Here is a 23,684-nt window from a genome sequence, read left to right on the forward strand (position 1 = left end):
AGATGTTGTTATTGCAGTTATTTAATATTTTAGTACCTTTGTATTAAGATCATGAAAGGGGTGGTGGAGAGAGGAAGACAAGTTTGAGAGAGATTTAATAAATAAATAAATAAAACTTGGTGATATGAGAAGGAAAGGGGATAGCAGCCTAGAGGTGTGTGTGTGAGAGAGGGTAATAACAAGAACACAGCTGGCTTATAGATGGCATAATTGTCTTGTCTGGCATATCCTTTATTGAGATATGGAGTGCTGGAAGATGGTTCCTTTTATGATGAAATTTAATGAATTATTTTTATGTGTTGAGGTATCGGAGTACCTTTGAGATTGTAGATTTGCTACGTTAAACAGGCAGGATGGTATACAGGTCTAGTGATCAGGGAATGATCTGGACTAGAGATATAACTCTGATAGACATTGCATTGTATGTAGTAGTTGAAATCATGAGAATGTAGGTGATTAGCTAAGGATATCATAGAGGGAAGATGCAGAAAAGATAAAGACTGAAGTTCCAAAAATACTGGCAAAACAAGACGGATGATTGAATAACTACATTGATCATTCACATGTAAAAATTTATTCATCATATCTACTCATTTTCTAAAACATTTTATTTTCTCTATTGCCCTTTCCACACTTCTGAGAAATAGTACTATAGCTACATGAATCGTAAATGGACACACACACACAGCCCTCTAGGACACATGCAACCCTCTGAACTTTCTTATGATCTGAGCTCAAGCTTCATGTGGTGTCTCTCGGTCAGACAAATAGAGACCAATTTTCTGCCAAGTGGATTACAGTTGACAAATCCACTGATGTTGTTTCTCACAACGTTCTTGAACTATCTCAGTATAAGACACCAGGGCACATTTCATACTCCTGGTCCGTGGCTTATTTTCTTTCTTTGAAAACCTATAGAAAAAAGCAAGTGGTTACCTTTACGTCAGCCATGAATATATGCATATGTCAAGAGACTTAAAAGGAAATATTTTTTAATTTTTTGGTGAAAATATAATCATTCAAACAATTTAAATACACAACAGTATGATGGGTAAAGCAATTCTTCCCACGTTTAGCTTTATTTCTCAAAACCTCTCTCCAGAGAAGTTAATAGTTCATTAGAGATAGCTAAAATATTACCTCTGACTTTTTTATCATTTAAAAATTGATCACTGTAAGAAATAAGCAGAAAGTTATGTTTTGTAAACTAAATATGTGCACTCATAAGAGAGTTTATACCTGCTAATTTACCTTTTAGATAAAAAGACAAAATCAGGCAGCAGGGCAAATCCTGTTTCTCACATAAATCTTCTGAGTGGCTGGAGGGAGATTTCTTTTCTTTCTCAACTTTCTGTGTGAACCATTTTATAGAAATATTTATCAGAGTGTAAAAGTCAGGAAATTTATACCTGTTCTATCAGTTCAGGGCCAACAATGTCAAACGTCTATCTCGTCACATACAATATGGGATTAAAACCACAAAAAATGCAACAAACTTACAGCTGGGGGTCAAAAGGGCTATTGTCCACCCAGGTCCATAATTCTTCTCCAGGAGGGATCCTCAAACCAACCCAATAAGAGGTTGAAGCCTGTAGGTTCTGCCATAGGAAACTCTAAAGAGAATAGGAAATGTTACATGAAACAAAGTGATTCTGACAGATGCAAGAAAAATAGCGCAAGTGCACCTTCTATGTGCTTGGCACTGCACTAGAAGCTGGGAATGAACAGGTTAGACATGCTCCATGCTTTCAAATAGATCACAGTGGAGGGAAAAACTACTGCAACTTGATGGGATGACCGCTAAACAACAATTATGCACAATGTTAGTAGATACCAAAGCTGTGGAGTCCAGCTCCCTGATGTGAGTCCTAGCACTACTATTTACTACCACACATCTTTGCACAGTTATTCAATCTTTTTACTTCTGTATTTTTCCAATCACTAAAATTCAGATTATAACAGTACTATCTCAAAGAGCCATTATTGTTTTGTTAATAAATAATAATATTATTAAACACTTCCTGGCACATGATAAATGCTCCTTGCATAAATGTTAATGATTGCTACTAAATACAAGTATGAAATAATATCTAGAAGCAAGAGAGTACACAGGAAAAGTTACAGAAAGAAAGCAGTCTCTGAGCTGATGGGACACATACTGTTCATAGGTTTTTTTGTTTGTTTTTGGTTTTTGTAAAGATTTTTTTTGGTGTGGACCATTTTAAAGTCTTTATTGAATTAGTTACAATATTGCTTCTGTTTCACGCTTTGGTTTTTTGGCCACGAGGCATGTAGGATCTTAGCTCCCGACCAGGGATCGAACCCACACCCCCTGCATTGAAAGGCGAAGTCTTAAACACTGGACTGCCAGGGAAGGCCCCGTTCATAGATTTTTTTTTTTTTTTTTTTTTCTGTACGCGGGCCTCTCACCGCTGCGGCCTCTCCCATTGCAGAGCACAGGCTCCGGACGCACAGGCTCAGCGGCCATGGCTCACGGGCCCAGCCTCTCCGCGGCATGTGGGATCCTCCCGGACCGGGGCACGAACTCGCGTCCCCTGCATTAGCAGGCGGACTCCCAACCACTGCACCAGCAGGGAAGCCCTGTTCATAGGTTTTTAATGTCTCTTTTTGTACAGTGACATAACCCCCGAGCCAAAGTATATGGCCAGCCATAATAAAGGTGACATTTCCCAGCCTCCCTTTTGGCTAAGTGTGACAATGTGACTGACCTAATTTCTGACTAATGGGATAGAATCAACGAATACTGAAATTCTAATTAAGCATTTAAAGAGTAAGTTCATATCCTTCTATTCATCATTTTCTTCTCCCCTGATGGCTAGACTGTGAACTGTGATTGGTTCTAGTGGTGAACCAATCAGAAACAAGTAGACACAGCACCCTACTGATGGGAGCAGAAATCTCATAGCAGTTTAGACTACAATGTGAGTGACATAACTTATTACATATATTCTAAGATAGATCTTTCCCCTATTTTAACACTTTGACTTTGGAAACATTGAACAATCTATGGCTTATGGTAGTTTAATTGGCAGCTTAGTTTTTGCTTTTTAATTGCACTGTTTCTTTTAAGGGTACCAATGATACATCTTATAATTGAAAGTGTCATAGATTCAATGAATAAAGTAAACATCCATTTGTTTCAGCTACAGCAATTCTGGAACTCTGTCACATGAAGCTTAACTCATATGCTAAACGACAAAGCTGTTTGTTGGAAAATAGTCATTAGGCATGTAAAAGAGAGAATGGTGTTTCTCCACTGAATTATCTTTGCATTATGGTCAAAAGAAATCAGTTGACTATATTTGTGTGGGTCTATTTCTGGCCTCTCTATTCAGTTTTGTTGATCTATAAATCTCTTCTTTGCCAATACTATACCATATTTATAAATTTAGCTTTATTTTTTTTTTTTTTTTTTTTTTTTTTTTTTTTCTTTTTGCGGTATGTGGGCCTCTCACTGCTGTGGCCTCTCCCGTTGCGGAGCACAGGCTCTGGACGCGCAGGCCCAGCGGCCATGGCTCACGGGCCCAGCCGCTCCGCGGCATGTGGGATCCTCCCAAACCGGGGCACGAACCCGTATCCCCTGCATCGGCAGGCGGACTCTCAACCACTGCGCCACCAGGGAGGCCCTAAATTTAGCTTTATAGTAAGACTTGAAATTGAGTAGTGTAAGTCTTCCACTCTCCTGCTTTCTTTGGGTTAGTTTGCTCTTTTCGTAGGTTTTTTTTTTTTTTAAGTAGAAGCTCAGAGTAATGATTCTACATTATCTTCTTTTCAAATATAAGCATTTGATGCTATAAATTTCCCTCTAAACTGCTTAAATTGAAACCCATGAATTTTGACATTATATTTTTATTTTCATTCAACTCAAAATATGTTTAAAAAAAATTTGCCCTGATGCTTCCTCTTTGACCCATACATTATTTAGAACTGTGATGTTTAACTTTCAAATGTGTGGGATATTTCCAAACATGTTTCTGTTTATAATTTTCAGTTTAATTTTGTTATGGTCTGAGACATACTCTGTGTGATATCTGTATTTGTAAATTTTTAGGGCCCAAAATATGACCTGTCTTCATGAAAGTTCTTTGGAAAAAAATGTGTATTCTGCTGTTGTTGGATAGTATTCTGTAAAATCCGTTAGGTGTAATTGGTTGATAGTGTTGTTCAGATTTATTTATTTGTTTGTTTGTTTGTTTGTTTATTATCTACTTGTTTTGTCAGTTACTCAGAGAAGAGAGTTGACATCTCCAGCTATAATTGGGGATTTATCCATTTCCCCTTTCAGTTCTATCAGTGTTTGTCTTGTTGCATTCACGTGTATAATTGATCACTATAATGGGCTTTAAGGGCTAGAGCCCATGCTCTGCAGCAAGAGAAGCCACCACAATGAGAGGCCCGTGCGTTGCAAGGAAGAGCAGCCCCTGCTCGCCGCAACCAGCAAAAGCCCACGCGTAGCAACGAAGACCCAACGCAGCCAGAAAATTAAAAATAAATTTATAAAAATAAAATCAATACTGGCCTTATTTAGAAGGTTTAGTGTCCAACCTTCTTGTAGCAAAATTTCAATCTAAATTAAGCCAGAGCTAGAAAAATACTAGTTTTCTTCAACAAAGAGCAAAACCTAATGAGGACTCTGCTGTGTTTCCTTTCCCCCAACATCATCTTTAATTTCAGCTGCCATGAAATCTGATTACAACCTTTGTGAGCAATGGATTAAACATGGGAGATGAGATAGATATTTTATGTCATACATTTAAAATGAAATCTGGTAAACAGTGGGGATCCCTTGTAGAGAAGAACTTAGGTATATAATACCAAATGAATTCCTCTTATACCTAGCCAAAACAAAACAAAAAAAGCCTAAGATAATAATATAGTTCAATGATTCATTCAACCAATAATTGTGTAGTTAATAGCAATGAAGTTTAAAAAATTTATTTCACAGAAATTTTCAAATTTGTAACACAAAGAAGGTATTGCAGTTGTGAAGGATGCTATAATCTCCAAATTTTATATCTCACCATATCAATGAAGTCTTGGATCACCATGAGATGTGAATTTTTCATGACACAGTCATTTTCACTTTCATCCCAAGATTTATCACTTTCAACAACCCAGTAACATTTCCCCCCATGTAGCTTCCAGTCTTCAGAGGGGCATGATTTACTAGCAGTAGAAGAGTTAAAAGAAACTGGAAGGAAAAAGGATAAGTAATTAAAAGGAACTTGCGACTGTATCCCTAATACTGTGTGTATACTAATTAAAGCTTCTCAAAATGTGTTAAATTATGGCCTGAGCTTTTTTTGACAAAAGTAAGTGCTTTCCTCCAGGTGGATTTTGAAAAAAAATAAAGATGAACAGAATTGCAATATGTGTATATTGTTTCTTTCTCTTTCTTGTTTCTTTTTTCTTTCTCCATTTAGTTTAACTCTCTTAAAAATATATTATGCTTTCTATCAGCTAGGCAATGCACAGACACTAAGATAAAGCAATGGACATCCAAGCCTCAGGGAGATAAAAATTTGGAGGAAAAGTAGAAATTAGAGAATTTAATTAGTGGTCTGCCAATGAACCAGACATTTTGAGAATTATATATCACACCGGAAGAATTTTTCTTGGGAAAAATTTGTGTAATAAATGTCCCCCAAAACTCATGATCTACCCATGTACAAATGGGTCTTGGCATCCAAAAATGTGCTGGTAACAGATAGATCTAATTTATAATATTTGCCAGTAGACTTAGATGATGACACATAGGTATCCTACACATACCAATAATTTATTGTCCCCTGAAATAAATATTCTTTAAAAACACACATATACATACACACAATGACTTGAAGCCATTGAAGAGTAAAAAAAGCAGGCAGATTTTGGAGAGTAGCTGACACTTGAAACAAGGTATGACAATTTAGAAATTTCCCATTTTTACAACTTTTAGCCTAAGACAGACCAATGTTGGTGCCATGTAGAATGAGCAAAATTTTGGTAGACAATTTGAAGTCTCTCTAGTCTGAATAACCAAAGAACAGAATTTGGGGCAACAACAGATGTTGAAAATAAAGAGTAAATTCCATAAAAGAAAAAAACAAAAGGTGTGCATCAACTGCTGTGTATAAAAATTTTCTAAGTCCCTGGCTGATGAATGTGGAAGGTAGATTACAGCTAAAGATTAAAAAAAGAAAAGAAAAGAAAAAAGAAAAAAAAACTGACTTGAGATTTAAACAGCTGCCCCCAAAATAGAAATTTAAATGAATCAAACCATACCAAGAAAAATCAACACTTTTTGGAGAAATGTATCAGAATCAGTCAAATTTTAAAAAATCAAATACTTTATAAAACAAGCCAACATTTTTTAGCAGGAAATACAAACAAGAGATTTGGTCACTGAGGACTTTAGATATTTAAATAATTATATGTATCATAAATAATAATGTTTACATTATTTTAAGAAATAAAAGAATAAATTACAAAATGATCAGATAAGAGGAGACTATCACAAGCTAACTGGAGGGTTTGAAACTAAGTCCTTGGGTTTGAAAACTACAATCATTGAAATTAGACTCAGTGAATGAGCCTGCAGCTTAGAAACAGGAACAGAGAGAATTTGTGAACCACAATGTATATCTGAAAACATTGCCAAGAATTCAGCACAAATTGACAATCAGGGCTTCCCTGGTGGCGCAGTGGTTGAGAGTCTGCCTGCCAATGCAGGGGACATGGGTTCGTGCCCCGGTCCAGGAAGATCCCACATGCCACGGAGTGGCTAGGCCCGTGAGCCATGGCCACTGAGCCTGTGCGTCTGGAGCCTGTGCTCCACAACATGAGAGGCCACAACAATGAGAGGCCTGCGTACTGAAAAAAAAAAAAAATTGACAATCATGAGGACAAAAATGAGAGGTTAAGTGAAATGGAAGATAGAAAGCAAAGGCCTATCGAACATCTAATTTAAGTCTTAGAAATAAAATACAGAGAAGGTAGACAAAGAATTAGGAATGATGGCTGACTAGCTCTATTAAGTTTTACTTTACATACTTTAAGTCTATTCTATTATTTTATTTTTTTTTTGAATTTTATTTTATTTATTTTTTTATATAGCAAGTTCTTATTAGTTAACCATTTTATATATATTAGTGTATATATGTCAATCCCAATCTCCCAATTCATACCACCACCACCACCTCGGCCACTCTCCACCCTTGATGTCCATACGTTTGTTCTCTACATCTCTGTGTCTATTTCTGCCCTGCAAACTGGTTCATCTGTACCATTTTTCTAGGTTCCACATATATGCATTAATATACGATATTTGTTTTTCTCTTTCTGACTTACTTCACTCTGTATGACAGTCTCTAGATCCATCCATGTCTCTACAATTGACCCAATTTCGTTCCTTTTTATGGCTGAGTAATATTCCATCATATATATGTGCCACATCTTCTTTATCCATTCATCTGTGGATGGGCAGTTAGGTTGCTTCCACGACGTGGCTATTGTAAATAGTGCTGCAATGAACATGAGGGTGCATGTGTCTTTTTTTTTTTTTTTTTTTTTTTTTTCTTTTTGCAGTATGCGGGCCTCTCACTGTTGTGGCCTCTCCCGTTGCGGAGCACAGGCTCCGGATGCGCAGGCCCAGCGGCCATGGCTCACGGGCCCAGCCGCTCCGCGGCATATGGGATCCTCCCAGACCGGGGCACGAACCCGTATCCCCTGCATCGGCAGGCGGACTCTCAACCACTGCGCCACCAGGGAGGCCCATCATGTGTCTTTTTGAACTATGGTTTTCTCAGGCTATATGCCCAATAGTGGGATTGCTGGGTCATATGGTAATTTTATTTTTAGTTTTCTAAGGAAGCTCCATACTGTTCTCCATAGTGGCTGTATCAATGTACATTCCCACCAACAGTGCAAGAAGGTTCCCTTTCTCCACACCCTCTCCAGCATTTGTTGTTTGTAGGTTTTCTGATGATGCCCATTCTAACTGGTGTGAGGTGATAACTCATTGTAGTTTTGATTTGCATTTCTCTAGTAATTAGTGATGTTGAGCAGCTTTTCATGTGCTTCTTGGCCATCTGTATGTCTTCTTTGGAGAAATGTCTATTTAGGTCTTCTGCCCAGTTTTTGATTGGGTTGTTTGTTTTTTTAATTTGAGCTGCATGAGCTGTTTATATATTTTGGAGATTAATCCTTTGTCTGTTGATTCATTTGCAAATATTTTCTCCTATTCTGAGGGTTGTCTTTCCGTCTTGTTTGTAGTTTCCTTTGCTTTGCAAAAGCTTTGAAGTTTCATTAGGTCCCATTTTTAATTTTTGTTTTTATTTCCATTACTCTAGGAGGTGGATCAAAAAAGATCTTGCTGTGATTTATGTCAAAGAGTGTTCTTCATATGTTTTCCTCTAAGCGTTTTATAGTGTCTGGTCTTACATTTATGTCTCTAATCCATTTTGAGTTTATTTTTGTGTATGGTGTTAGGGAGTGTTCTAATTTCATTCTTTTACCTATAGCTGTCCAGTTTTCCCAGCACCGCTTATTGAAGAGACTGTCTTTTCTCCATTTTATATCCTTGCCTCTTTTGTCATAGATTAGTTGACCATAGGTCAATACAAGCCTACCTCAAGAAAGAAGAAAAATCTCAAATAAACAATCTAAACTTACACCTAAAGGAACTAGAGAAAGAAGAACAAACAAAACCAAAGTTAGTAGAATGAAAGAAATCATAAAGATCAGAGCAGAAATAAATGAAATAGAAACAAAGAAAACAATAGTGAAGATCAGTAAAACTAAAAGCTGGTTCTTTGAGAAGATAAACAAAATTGATAAACCATTAGCCAGACTCATCAAGAAAAAGAGGGAGAGGACTCAAATCAATAAAATATTATTTTATTAAGATGAAACAAATTTAGAGTTGGTATCCTTTCCTGCTGGATTGAAACTAGGATTCTAGGACCTGTTATAGATAGGATTATCTGTAACAATAGAAGGATTAGAAAACAAGGTTGACAGAATTTAAAGCTAGAGGTGTATTAAATACCACTGTTGCCACCTGTATCAATGATATAGGAGTACAGTAATACGCTTTTGTTCTGGGGATAATGTCCTACAGAATTTGCCCTCATAGTCTCACTAGTTAAAAAAAATTAAAGTTTTTAGAATGTGGTCAAGGGGGCTTGGGAACATCAAAATCTATTTTAAAGTTTTAATGAATTCCTAGAATTTGAATGTACCCTATAACATGGACTGGTAAGTCTTTCTAATAGAGTTATATATGGATGTTCAAACAAAGAAAGGTATATCATTTTTCAATATAGAATTAAATTAACGGATTAAAAATAATAAAGAAAACAGCTGGAAAGAAAAAGAAAACAGAAAGGACAAATGACAGAGTGTCTTCTTGAATTTAAAAAGTAGGTAAATACACTCAGATGAGAAAGCAAGATAAAGATTACCATTTACAGTTTTTTACATGTAATAACATTAAAAATTGACAAAAACCTACCTGATATGATCATGAATTTTAAGAATGAAAATATTTTGATTACATTCTGTGCCTGAACATGTCCCAAAAGAAGTTTAAAAAAGAAAATGCAATTATTCCAATATAATACCTCTAAATTCATTTACAACTCATTATATAAGCTTATTTTTCTCATTTGTCTTGGATCTTTAAATATTTTTGTCAAGGACTGTAATAGGTCCCTGAAAAACAGTGATCTAAACCATCCCTCTGTAGGGGTAGAGGAATCTCCTCTTTATTCAGATATACCCAAGTAAAATCCACACTACTGTCCATACTTGTTTACTCAGGAATTAGGCAATATAAAATAACATTACCTATTGAGGTGCTTGTTTCAGATTTATTTTGCCCAGTACAGTATTTCTCTTTTGATTCATTATTTACTTTAGTATGTCTTGCAGATTTGAACTGGATAACTAATAAAAGAAGAAACATATTTTCCGTATTAAATACAAAGCAGAAAATCATTGGGTTCTAGAGACTCTGAAGCTCATTAATGTGGAAACCCCATAGTAATTTAAATGATTAAAAATTTAGAGGGAAAAATAACATTACTTTTTCCAAGATTTGGACGTTCCTTTGCAAGCATTCTTGTTAATCTTATTAATGTTAACTTTAGGGGAATTGGAAAAATATGACCTGGGACCAGAAGGATACTCACTTTTTTTTTCCGGAGTTTTCATATTTATTTTAATAAACACAAAATAACCAGCTCAGGATATAAGCCTCATTTGAATAGTTTGTATTTTGTGAGTTCTTATTAACTGTACCAGGTATCACTTGATTCATGGAAAGGGTTTTATGTGTTTTGATTTCAGTTCATGATTCTGTTCCTTTTGAGATTGTGCATGTAAATCCTACACATAGAAGGGTAGGGTGAGCCCAGAGTATTTTTCGACCATGAAGAAGACAGCTGTCTTTCTGATGGCCACTTAACTGAAATTACTTTTGGTAATTTATAATCTCACAATAGTGTGTATTAGGCAATTAAATCTTTAAAATCTATTGTAGTAACAAACAAATCTGTTTTACTAACAAAAAACTGTTTCGATAACAAACAAATCTATTATCTTATAACAAAAAGAAACATAGAAGAGATGGTTTCTTGGTTTTTGTTTTAGCCCCACTGCCCGGCATGGTGGGATCTTAGTTCCCTGACCAGGGATCGAACCCATGCCCTCTGCAGTGGAAGCGTGGAGTCTTAACCACTGGACCACCAGGGAAATCCCAGCAGAGATGTTTAATGCTAAGTATTTTTGCTTCCTCCCCTCAATGTTAAAGCCCCAATTCAGCCATTGACTAGTTACATTAAACTAGTCAAACCATTTATCACTCTGGGCTTTGGATTGTTCACCTCAACTGGAGGTTTGACCTTGCTGATTTCTAGAGCCCCATTCAGTTCTAGAATTCTATGACTCTGCCTACTGACCTTGAATTACTAATGACATTCATAATTACTAGTATCATTCACAAGGGCAACATAGGTAGACACGGCCTTTGTCTGTTCTAGAGTTTGGTTTAATCTGGAAATCTGAATTCCTTAGAATATATATATATCATCTGGGAGTTTTTCTCCACGCATTTATTCAATAAAATATTAAAATAATTGTCACATGAAATTGGGCTATGTTTAGCTATATCCACAGTATATGAGTATAATTTTAAAATACTTGATTGAATTGATTGATTTTAGACACATTTCCCATCCATGAATACAAGATTGATGATGATGTCCAGGAGTAACTAATATGAATAAGCTTTAACAGAAATATGCTTCATTATTTAATTTGCTTTCGCTGACCACAGTTTCAGAGAAGACGGTGTATAACTCACGATCAACTGCATTGGGAAATGCATTGTGCATAAAATGCACTTTATGATTTTGGTCATAAAATATAAATCTAATCTCTTTCCTTTATCAATGAAATGAACCCATAATATGTATTATATCACAAGCTGAAGTGCTATGGAAAATCTCTAATTTTAATTGTGTATCAAATTTCATGCTTTTTGTGAAGTTATAATGTATAGGAACCACTTGAACAGCAAACACAATTACAAGAGGTGGTGCTAAAATAATACTTTGGGATAAATAAATGGTATTGATAATTACTTACCAAAAATGCTCAGCACAATTACTATTACAAGAAGGATGATAATCATTGCACATCCAACTTTCAGGAAAACTCCATGGTGGTGAGAATCTATAATATTGGATAGATTTCACTAATAAATAATTCCAGTAAATAATTCCTTAGGTAGTAAGAGGTAGGGAAGGGCTGAATAAACTTTGTCAGTTATGCCCTTGAGTTACTTTCCTTTGAAATACATAGATCCAGCTTCCTTTTACACACACACACACACACACACAGCATATTTGGTCCCCTGGTTTGTGAAAAGGGGGGCCTAGAAAACTGTGAATAGATGTAAATTTTTCCTTGTTGATTTACCATACATATTCCTCAGTATTAATCTTAACTATGATTTACTCTCTGTATCCTTAAGTTTTTATATAAGACTGTGAAATTCTCCAGTCTCTAATAAGCTTACTGACAACACTCACTTATTTGGATTGGTCCGTTCTTTCATGCCTCCTCCTTTATACAATACACCTATTTCCTGTGACATGTAATTGTAATTTCATAAAATCATACATTTTAAAATAAAAGTAATTTTAGGGATAATCTTGTCCAACATTCGCATGTTAAAAATGGGGATTTCAAGTCCACAAGCACACAGTTACTTGATAGCAGAGCTGAGACTGTACCTTGGGTGTCTTGACTACCAAAATTAGTACTGTGTTCACTACCTACTCTATCTCTTGTACTCGAAAGATAAATAAATCATAAAAAGAAACTGGCATTTTTAGCTTTGTGTTGATAGTTAAAACCAATAGGCTCTTATCCCAGGTAGTTACAGTATATCAATTCCACTAGATATGTGATATATATACACACACATACAATATACTGAGAGTGTACTACTATAACTGATGTTGAAATATAACCAATTACAAAACCAACTGTCGAGACATTAACCTGAGTGTTTATTTAGTGTAATCCTATTATAGAGTGTTTTGTCCACATTATTATTGTTATTAAGTAAAACATCTTTAGTGAGAATTTATTAATTCTCAAAACACTAAAAGAAATCCATGTATTTTCTTTTATTAGGCAAAACAATGCAAAGTATGTCAGTCAAGGCCATCACCAGAAGAATGTGATAATATCCCAACACACAGTTCTAGTGTGAAGAACTGGGATTACAGACCTAAAAAGCTGGAGAATAAAGCATCCGAGTTCATGAAAGGACTAATATAAGGTGTACTAGGTCATTCTTTTAGGCCCCTGAAGCAAAGGTTATAAAGGCATGAATTTCTGAATCTTAGCCTGGGATATTCTCAGTGGAATCATACTTTGTTACTGAGATTTCACTCAGTGTCATGGTGATAGACCTCTCTGTTTTATATCTTGGAGAACTGATGAACCTACAATATTTAAAGTGTTTAGTATAGTAGTGGGATTGCTGGATCATATGGTAGTTCTATTTTTAGTTTTTTAAGGAACCTCCATACTGTCCTCCATAGTGGCTGTACCAATTCACATTCCCACCAGCAGTGCAAGAGTGTTCCCTTTTCTCCACACCCTCTCCAGCATTTATTGTTTCTAGATTTCTTGATGATGGCCATTCTGACTGGTGTGAGATGATATCTCATTGTAGTTTTGATTTGCATTTCTCTAATGATTAATGATGTTGAGCATTCTTTCATGTGTTTGTTGGCAGTCTGTATATCTTCTTTGGAGAAATGCCTATTTAAGTCTTCTGCCCATTTTTGGATTGGGTTGTTTGTTTTTTTGCTATTGAGCTGCATGAGCTGTTTATAAATTTTGGAGATTAATCCTTTGTCAGTTGCTTCATTTGCAAATATTTTCTCCCATTCTGCGGGTTGTCTTTTGGTCTTGTTTATGGTTTCCTTTGCTGTGCAAAAGCTTTGAAATTTCATTAGGTCCCATTTGTTTATCTTTGTTTTTATTTCCATTTCTCTAGGAGGTGGGTCCAAAAGGATCTTGCTGTGATTTATGTCATAGAGTGTTCTGCCTATGTTTTCCTCTAAGAGTTTGATAGTTTCTGGCCTTACATTTAGGCATATACCCTGAGAAAACCATAATTCAGAAAGAGACATGTACCAAAATGTTCATTGCAGCTCTATTCACAATAGCCCGGAGCTGGAAACAACCTAAGTGTCCATCATCGGATGAATGGATAAAGAAGATGTGGCACATATATACAATGGAATATTACTCAGCCATAAAAAGAAACGAAACTGAGCTATTTGTAATGAGGTGGATAGACCTAGAGTCTGTCATACAGAGTGAAGTAAGTCAGAAAGAGAAAGACAAATACCGTATGCTAACACATATATATGGAATCTAAAAAAAAATGTCATGAAGAACCCAGGGGTAAAACGGGAATAAAGACACAGACCTACTTGAGAATGGACTTGAGGATATGGGGAGGGGGAAGGGTAAGCTGTGACAAAGCGAAAGAGAGGCATGGACATATATACACTACCAAACGTAAGGTAGATAGATAGTGGGAAGCAGCCGCAGAGCACAGGGAGATCAGCTCGGTGCTTTGTGACCACCTGGAGGGGTGGGATGGGGAGGGTGGGAGGAAGGGAGATGCATGAGGGAAGGGATGTGGGAACAGATGTATATGTATGACTGATTCACTTTGTTATAAAGCAGAAACTAATAAAAAAAAATAAAGTGTTTAGTATAAATGAGATCCATTTATTTAGTCATCCATTTATTCATCTGCCTACCAAGCATCTATCGATTGCCTGCTATGTACTTAGTACTGTGTGAGGTGCTGGGTGTACAAAGATTAAGGGATTAGGGAGAGGGTTTCAACACATATGAGGCTCTGAAATGGGAAAGAATATGGTAATTTTAAAGAGCAGGAGAAAGCCAACAACCAGAGCAAAATAAGTGAAATTTACCAAGTTAGAAGAGAAAGGCCAGGGATAATTGTGTAGGACTCTGTAGGACATTACAATCCAATGTATCAAATAGTTCTTTCCCTCCTCAATGATAAGACACATGAGAACAGAAGTTGCGTTTATCCACGACAGAGACATGCAGTGAAAGAGTAATATGATATTTGACTTCTGGTCATAAGCATGACTGCAGATAGATAATTTAATTTTTATATATTCATATTTCTTCATTTTTAAGATTAGAATATTGGACTGGACAGCATTAAAGATGTCCCAAAATCTTTAAACCAGAAAAAGCGTAATGTTCTTTCCATAAACAGAAGAAATTAAATCCTGGAATGTAGAATCAAAAATACTGGTTTTGTTGTTTGAACTGAGTTAAAATAACCTCCAGAAAAATGGACCAATTATATGAGATTCGGGGGAAATGGGGGAATAAGAGTACAGTTCTAGTCCATGTTATTTTTCAAACGAAATTCCATTAACTCATATAAAATGAAAGCTCCCAGTCTATTGAGAAAATAAAGCAGAAAAGCCTCTATTTTGCAAGTTAGAGAGATAATATTTAAACACAGGAAATAACAGACTCTTGCAACTGGAGAAAACAACTCACCAGATCCACTTGAAAACTGCAAACGCATAAATATAGAAGAAAAAATATATTCTTGGGAAATAATAGAAAAGCAAAACATCAGATTCACTCCACAAGGACAAAGCACCATGAGGAGACTTTAAGTTATTTAAACATTTTTATAAACTTTACAATATAAAAATTCTTACCCTAGAGAAGAGAATATAAATGCAACATGGACATTTCCTTAAGGCTTCATGTATAAATACACTGGATTTGAAAATCTATTATTTCTGAGGTGGTTTGTGTTTAAGGTTACAATCTTATCTTTAGCTGCGTGCTGATCTACTCAGGTTCCAAACATATTTTATTACTCAGATAGTCGTTAATTCTAAACTTCAGAAAATGAAATAGTAACATCTTATGCCTCTTTAGTTTAACTTAACAGTTTTATCCTACCAATATGCAAATTCCAAAAGGCTAAATAACAATGTGAATAATTGCCAGGGATACTTTTCTTAGTGTAAATGAGTTGATCATATTATTTTAAAAGGGCAGATTTGATTGGCAATGAGTAAAGCTGTAGAGCAGAAAGGGGTTATGAGTATTGATGTCACCATGGGCGTATAATAAATGTTCACCACAAGAAATATAAGGAATAGAGGGTCTATGAAAACCAAAAGCAAAGTTCTACATATTAAGACTAAAGTTACAATTAACTTTATAACACTTGTTGTCATTAAAAACATTCACTCTTATTCTTGCATTCAGTAAGTTTTGCTTTGAATCCAGTCTCCTATTTCCAGTAAGACAGATAGAGACACAGGACAGAAATAAGGGAGATTAAAATCAAAACTTTAATTTTAATAAGAGTTCTAAATCCAACTTACCAGATCTCTGACGTGAAGATGAATGTTCTGAAGATGAATGTTTGATATCAGCATAGATTATATCTCCAGCCATTGCATATATTAAAAAGAGAGAAAAGTCACAAGTAGTAGTCTGAGGAAGGAGGCCCAAAGTTTTGCAAACTTCCTGTAAGTGAGATAAATTGAGATGGATGATTTCCTTCCCCTCTCCCAAGTTTGGTGGGTTTCCCCAGTGAATAAAAGATAAGAGCAATGTGTTCAGCCTTATCAATCAAGGCAATAGATTTTTGAACACTTGCATGATATGGAAGAAAACTACTGTCCATGCAGTATTTTCTTGCTCTTCAGTTAGTTTTCTGCCTACATTTGGAATAATTTTAACTTTTAGTAATACTACAGAAGATATTGCATCACTTTCCTCTATAAACCACTTCCTCTTTTAGCTAAGAAATAGTCTCTGGCAGAAGCTCTTTGACCTTCTAGCATTTTCTCCAAAGTGGAATAGCAATTTAGAAGGGAGGACAAGAAAAAAAGAGGGTTTTTAATATGAATGTAATACAAAGAATTGATAGACTCCTCATCTTGAAATGCACTGTAATTACTTAGATAATACTTTAAAAATACCCTTAAAGCTATTTCTTCTCTTCTATGTTTTATAATATTAACATCAAAGTAAGTTGAGGCATAGATTATGCAGTGGATTTCCAAACTGAAAAATAATCTATATGAGATAGAAATAACTCTATGTCAAAATAATTCAAGGTTCTGTCATAAAAGAAAATGAATCTCATTTTTAAATGAGGTTCACAGAAATTTAGCATTGAATGCAATGTATTAAGCATAGATTTTAATCTCCCATTTCTTCTAAAACTCCACTAAAATTATATTAAAGGAATAAAAATGTATAAGTTCAAAACAATTTAAAAAATGAATGGGTTCTAACAGATGAAAAAATTCAGCAAATTCCTGGAAAATGGAGAGTAGATGGAGATGTGATAATTGATGGAACAAGGCAAAAGAAAGTGAAGCCTAGAATATTCAGATGTAAATAACTGAGGAGATAGCCCAGCTACCCATGAAACCCTCATAACACTCAGAGCTCAAAAATGGCAGGTATGAAAAATGACAGGAGATATTAGCTGATGGCCAATAAGGTTGATTTCCTCAAGATCCACCCAAATGCATTGCAAACAGTTATTTAAACTGTAGTCACCTCTCCCAGACCCCAGTCCAAGTAATTTAACCTACATTAATCAAATAGCTAGAGAACATATCTTGGCTTCTTGACATGTAGGGGGTCTCTCAGTATAAAGACTAACCCCACAAGGCTTCTGACCTTGAAGGTCAGCCTTGAACACCAACCTCTGTCTCCTAACACCACTTTGACACTCCCTCTTTTCTGGGCTGTTATAACACTTTATATGTTGTTCTGCATTTTATATATGAAAAACTGACTTTGAGAAGTTACATGCAGATGGTTTGCATAACCATTTTCAGAGTGAGGATTTGAACTCATCACAAACTGAATCCAAAGCCCAGGCCATAATACAATAATGCTTTCTAGATTTTGAGGGTAAGAATCATGTTTTATTATTCTTGCTACTCCCATCATTCAATCTATGCCTGAAACATAATAGACACTTAGGAATTATGTGTTGGATTATCAAATCAGTTAATGCTACACTGAATTTTATTACTGGACTATAACATTCCATTATGAGAGCAATTACCTTTGACTGAAAAGTAGACTTCTAATCATATGAAAAGTAGTAGTGATGATCTAGCCATGTACCGCTAAAACAAATACTAGCATGTGGAGAACCTATTATAAGTTATATAATAAATCCTTGGAATTTACAAATTTAATATTAATGACCCCTGTCTCCTCTCTCTGCCCTCAAGTAACAAAGGGTATGCATTATGTAGTAATCTATAAATTCGATGAGATATGGCTTTTAATTGAGTGTCATAAATCCCTATAGGTAGGGCTCGCTTAGCCAGAAAGACCGTTTATATAAAGTCAACTTGTGGATGAATTACATAATGGAATGTTAAAAGTAGCAGTGCCTTGGAAAGCATGTTATTAAGTAATCCAAATAAAACACATCTGGAAACAAAATTAAGCTGTTTAGTTAAATAATCTAAACTCATCAAATGCTCATCAGCAAAGATGTGAAAGGGTAACACATATTTAGTTAAGCTGCTGTATTTTAGGTATTATGTGTCCATAGTGATATTCTCAAATTTGGTGACACAACTTTCATAGGTATAACTTTTTTCAATGTCAAGTTTAAGCATTAGTGATTTAAATATGTGGTGTTATCATTATTGATAGATACTACTTCTAAATAATGGAGTAATATATACTTGAAATAAGCTTTATCACTGCCCTAACATTAATAATAATTTTGTCAATCACTTTTCTGTGCATGGATTCCAAATCGAATTCTCAATCCTAGCCTATTTCCTGGAGTACAAGTCCTCATTTCCAACTGCTTTTCGGTATGTCAGACTCGAAACAATCAAAAGTAACCCAGACTTTACTGCTCCTTCCACTGTGTCACCTCTTTCTTTTGTTGGCTCCCTTCCTTTGGAGAAACTCGGTCTTAATATCTTTCCTTTGATTCCCACTTCTTTCACTTTTCGAAGTTACGTGTGGGTGAGTGATGTAGGGTGGCATATAATAAGTCATTCATTTGAGTTGAAGGAGTCTTTTTCAACTTAGATGAACTTGTGACAAAGAATGTGCTCAGAGAAGATAATGCCATCTGGAATCAGGAAGGACTTAGTGAATGATTGAAAGTTTATCAGAAAAGTAATTCCTCCTGTGCTGGCAAGAGTGGAAGGCAGAAAGTGTGTTCTCTGAATACTTCTGAGGGGAGAGAAAATTTTATTTTGCTGATAAATATCTACTTTGGAATACGGAGACAGGAAAAGAATTATGTGTCCTATGCTATATTTGTATTCGTGTGTATGTATGTGTATACATTTTTAAGGTCAACAATATATGATATATATTTTTTAAAAAGCATATGCTTGTATGCATGCATGAAAAGATTTAATTTTATATAGAAATGACATACCTTTTGCCCTTTTCAGTAATCTACAACACTGTCAAATATTCTAGGCTAGTGGTTCTCAACCTTGACTGCACATTGACATTTCCTGGAGAGTTTTTTTTTTTTTTTAAATACAGATATCTGGACTTCATATGAGACTTAAAAAATTTTTTTCATTTGTCTGCATCAAAATTTTAAACATCTCTCCTATATGTGATTCTATATATAGCCAGAGTTGAGAACTGTCGAGCTACCACACGTGAATTTAGAGTGATGTACAGGTTCAGCAAAAAGGAGAAGAAAAACTCAGGCAGCTGTAACAGGAGCAGAAATAGCAGCAGCACTGATGAATAAGAGACCACTTTTCCTATATGCCAAACCAACAACAATGACAAGGCCCATCATTTTTCCCACACCAGGGGAACTCCTTAGTAGTAGAGGCCAGATCTGAGGGAAAAAACATGACTCAAAAGCTGGCCTTGATTTCTTTTTCAAAACAGGATCCACAACTCAATGTGAACTAAAGGAAATGCATCCACAGATTGGTTTTGGTCCATGGGTGCCCAGGTGTCTCCATGACCTAGAGAGTGTGTCTTGGAAATTCAATCTACAGAAATAAAACAACAGAGGCAGTGTGTATAGAAATAACACTTACCTTATACTGGAGGAAAAGTAGATTGATGTTTGAGAATTTTCATTGGTTATTACAGCACATTAATTAATTTGAGAAGTATGATGTTGCATGTTACAGGTCCTAAATCTGCAGATTCTAAATTTAGTAGGAGTACAGGATAGTCAGTATTTTCTTATTTCAACCACCAATTTGTGCTCTGCTGTGGCACAGCAATATTTTTGGAAGTAACTGACTATATGTTAACTTAGATGGGCCTTAAGGACCTGTTTACTTAACGTTTACTTAGGGACTTTTAAAGAAAAGATCAAGATGTTTTAGTGTGTTGCTTACTTCTGGAGGAGTTCACTATATCCCTAAAAGAATGGAGGTGCTGAAATCTAAGTTAGCATCCTTGAAAGAAAAGAAGAAACAGAAGCCACGTAAGAGATGTGGCTACTAACCCCAGACAGGAGATATTTACCAATGGTGATTTAGAACAGTGAACAAAGAAGTTCTTCTGAGAGGAAAAATAATAGTACAGCCAGTTATATTTATGTAACATTTTCATACTGATATAATTCTCATGATGTGTGTATTCTGGACAATTCATATAAATGGAATCATATAATATGTAGCCTTTTGTGTCTGGCTGTTTCATTTAATGTTTTCAAGGTTCATCCAGATTGTAATATGTATCAGTACTTCATTCTTTTTATAGCAGAATACTATTCCATTGTATGGATATACCACATATTGTTTATACATTCATCAGTTGATAGACATTTGATTTATTTCCACTTTTGGCTTTCATTAACAATGCTGCTATGGGGGCTTCCTGGTGGCGCAGTGGTTGTGAGTTCGCCTGCCGATGCAGGGGACATGGGTTCGTGCCGCGGTCCTGGAAGATCCCACATGCCGTGGAGCGGCTGGGCCCATGAGCCATGGCCGCTGAGCCTGCGCGTCCAGAGCCTGTGCTCTGCAGCGGGAGAGGCCACAACAGTAAGAGGTCCACGTACCGCAAAAAAAGGAAAAAAAAAAAAAAAACCTGAGACATTTATTTAGTTATCAGTGCAGAAATTTGATCAAAATAAGGTCAAGAGATTTTTGTCAACAAAGACAACATATGTATCAGAGAGAGAGAAATTACAGTTTTCAGTAATTTGTCTGAATGTGTTTTTACACATGTGAACTTGAAATATAGTTTGACTGAATATAATTAGATTGGTATCACATTGCCTCTGAATTTTAGTGGCACTTTCTGTCAGATGACATATTGTTATTAAAAAGTACAATATATTTCCAATTTCTGATTCTATTCCTGGATTTATATGTATGTTGTAAGGCACATATCTATTTGCAGATAGATAGATAGATATCTCCAAATATTTTCTGCTCAGGGAAACATTGGGTGTATTTCTATTAGTAGATTAATTTTCATGGAATGTTATATAAAGTTTTTAAAATTTTAACAAATTTACTGTAAAGATATTTCATAAATACACTAACCTCCATTTACATTAAATCTGTAAATATATTCTGGTAATTGTATTAGCTAAAAGCTAACATTTATTAAGATCATTTTGTGTTTCAGACATTAGCTCATTTAAACCTCATAGCATTACAACAAATATAAAAGCTAGGTGATTTTATTATCCCTATTTATTGCCGAGAAAGCAAAGTAACTTACCTAACGTCACACAGAAGGATAGGAGCTGAGCAGAAATTTGAAACATTATTTGACACCAATGCATGTAAACTCAATGACTAAACTCACGGGCTTCTCCTAGAACTGGAAGCTGAGATTCAAAACAGTGTCCTCCTCACAGGGAGCTGAGTTGTTAGTGAATTAGACACACCATTTACTAACATTTAATATATGAAACAAAAAATTATCCAACAGAGCATGCACGAGGTTATATTGCAGCCTGGAAATGAGTCAGAGAGAAAGTGAAACTTGAAGTGAGATGTAAACATTGAAGAAAAAAGGGCACTTAATTTTATTAAGAAATAAACCTGATGAATAAGTGGACTAACCACATGGAAATGTGCAATAAAGAAGTGCTTTTAGGATATGCAACAATTTGTGTTAGGCTGGTTTCCCTTGTCATTCCAAGCTTTCAAAAAGTTTCAGAAAAATAGAATCGTACAGTTTGCAGTCTTTTATGTCTAACTTCTCCCCTCATCAGATTTTCGATACTTATTTGTGCTGTCACAGGTGTGATGAGTTCAGAGCTTCATAGTGCAGTTGCACCACGATTTATCTGTTTTACAGTGGGTGGACATCTGCGTTGTTTCCAGTTCGGGGCTGTGATGAATAAAACTCCTGTGAATTTTTTGCACCTTTCTTTGGACACATATCACATTTATTTTTGTTAGCAAATAAGTGGAATTTCTGGATAAGGCATCTGTATGTTCAATTTTAGTAGAGACTACCAAGCCAAGGAAGTAGTCATCAATTTACACTCTCTGCAGAAGTTTTTTTTTCCAACTGATGTAATTCTCTCTGGCGTTTAGTATTCTCAGTTTATGTTTTTGTTCATTTCTTTTTATTAAAAAAATTTGATGTTGTAATAGGTGTGCAGTCACTCCTTTTAGCTTTGATTTCCATTCCTCTGATGACAAATTTGAGGGTTTTGAAAAGCTGATGTGTCATTTTGATGTCCTTTTTTATGCAATGCCCTTTCAAGTTTTTTGCCCCTTTAAAAATTTGTGTTGTCTGTCTTTTTCTTATTGATTTCTCAGTTTTTTAAGGTATAAATCTCACAGTCTTTGCTAAGGGAACCTGGGTGGCTATTGAGACACAGCTTCAGCACTCAGGCACACAGTTAAAACTTTTCCTTAGCCTTCACTTCCTATTGCTACAGTCTCAAGGTCAGTCAGAGGTGAGACCTTTGGACCTTTTCAAATCATTCCTGGACATGCACACGTTACATGTGTATGGCATTCCAAATTCCCAGGAATAGGTTCAAAGTCCACTTTTCAAAATCCACATGCAACAACACAAATAAGTATCAAAAATCTACTGATGAGAAAAGTTTTTCCTTTTAAATTTTGGTCAGCTTTTTGTCTCCACTGTTACTATTGCTGCTTTAGAAAGTGAAGCAATAGTCACTGATGTTTTTGACAAACACATAGGAATTAGGGAAAGAGTAGTTGGTTTTAAAAGCATCTCATCTGAAGATGAACAGGCAAGATTTAGCAACAGGGTGGAAGCTGAAGGAAAAAAATGTCATGTCGGTAGGGGGCGCTGTGTGATTGTGGTTGCCATAAACAGCAACAGCAATGAAATCTGATATATTCAGTTTTAAATATTCTATATTTTTATGTGCTTATATAAGCCATATTTTCTCAGTGTCAAATTGTCTGGGTATGAGTTCTAGATCTGAAATGTAAAGGCTTTGGGCAAACTACTTAGTTTCCTTATGACTTGGCTTCCTTGCATATAAAATGAGATCTTAATTAACACCTAAATCCTAGGGTTTTTGTGAGGATTACGTAAATTGATCATATGTAAAGTATTTAGTCCCTGACATATAGAAGCACCAAATAATGTTGGTTATAACCATAGCTATATTTTTATTATGTTTATTGGAACAATATCATCATTCAATGCAAACTTTTGTTACTTTTATATTTTTGGCGCTTTGGATAACACAGGGAGGAAATGTCCTCAAACTTATCAAAGTAGTGTGAGTTGAAGACTGCACCACATGGAATCAGGTATAATTCAGCAAAATGTAACTAATGGAAAGCCTGGAACAACAGCTAAGAGTGAGAGATATTAAGCAACAAACAAGATTTTAAGCACTCCCCAAGAACTTTGGGAATTATTCAGAAGAGGAGATTTCTTAAAGGCAGCGGGAGACTTCAAGTAGTCTTATGTGGCTATTCATAAAAAGCATGGATAAGCATTCACTAGGTGATACCAACCCTGTCCCCACTAAGAGCAACCTGTAAAGTAGGTAAAATATTTTAAACCATATTAAAGGTATCAGGGAGATAGAAAGTAGTGAAGAATAACATAATGCAAGTCCAAGA

The 23,684-nt window shown here is 35.5% G+C and overlaps 1 protein-coding gene across 3 annotated transcripts; it reads right to left on the bottom strand.

Moving 5' to 3' along the window:
- Positions 1-593: 593 nt before the first annotated feature.
- LOC308625205 (killer cell lectin-like receptor subfamily F member 1) lies at positions 594-16,201 on the bottom strand. Of its 3 annotated transcripts, XM_081249143.1 has the most exons (7): positions 15,996-16,201; positions 11,653-11,739; positions 9,853-9,951; positions 5,043-5,212; positions 1,501-1,613; positions 1,252-1,351; positions 806-912 (listed from the first exon to the last, which is right to left on the bottom strand). In XM_081249143.1, the coding sequence occupies exons 1-6, from the start codon at positions 16,066-16,068 to the stop codon at positions 1,273-1,275; spliced, it is 621 nt and encodes a 206-aa protein (XP_081105269.1). In that variant the 5' UTR covers positions 16,069-16,201; the 3' UTR covers positions 806-912; positions 1,252-1,272. The 3 variants fall into 3 exon arrangements, with proteins under 3 accessions (XP_081105268.1, XP_081105270.1, XP_081105269.1); XM_081249142.1 differs by lacking the exon at positions 1,252-1,351 and having other exon boundaries at positions 594-912; XM_081249144.1 differs by lacking the exons at positions 1,252-1,351; positions 9,853-9,951 and having other exon boundaries at positions 594-912.
- Between the last annotated feature and the right edge of the window lie 7,483 nt (positions 16,202-23,684).

Source organism: Mesoplodon bidens, assembly GCF_964165515.1.
Source record: "Mesoplodon bidens genome assembly, chromosome: 11".
Lineage (NCBI taxonomy): Eukaryota > Metazoa > Chordata > Mammalia > Artiodactyla > Ziphiidae > Mesoplodon > Mesoplodon bidens.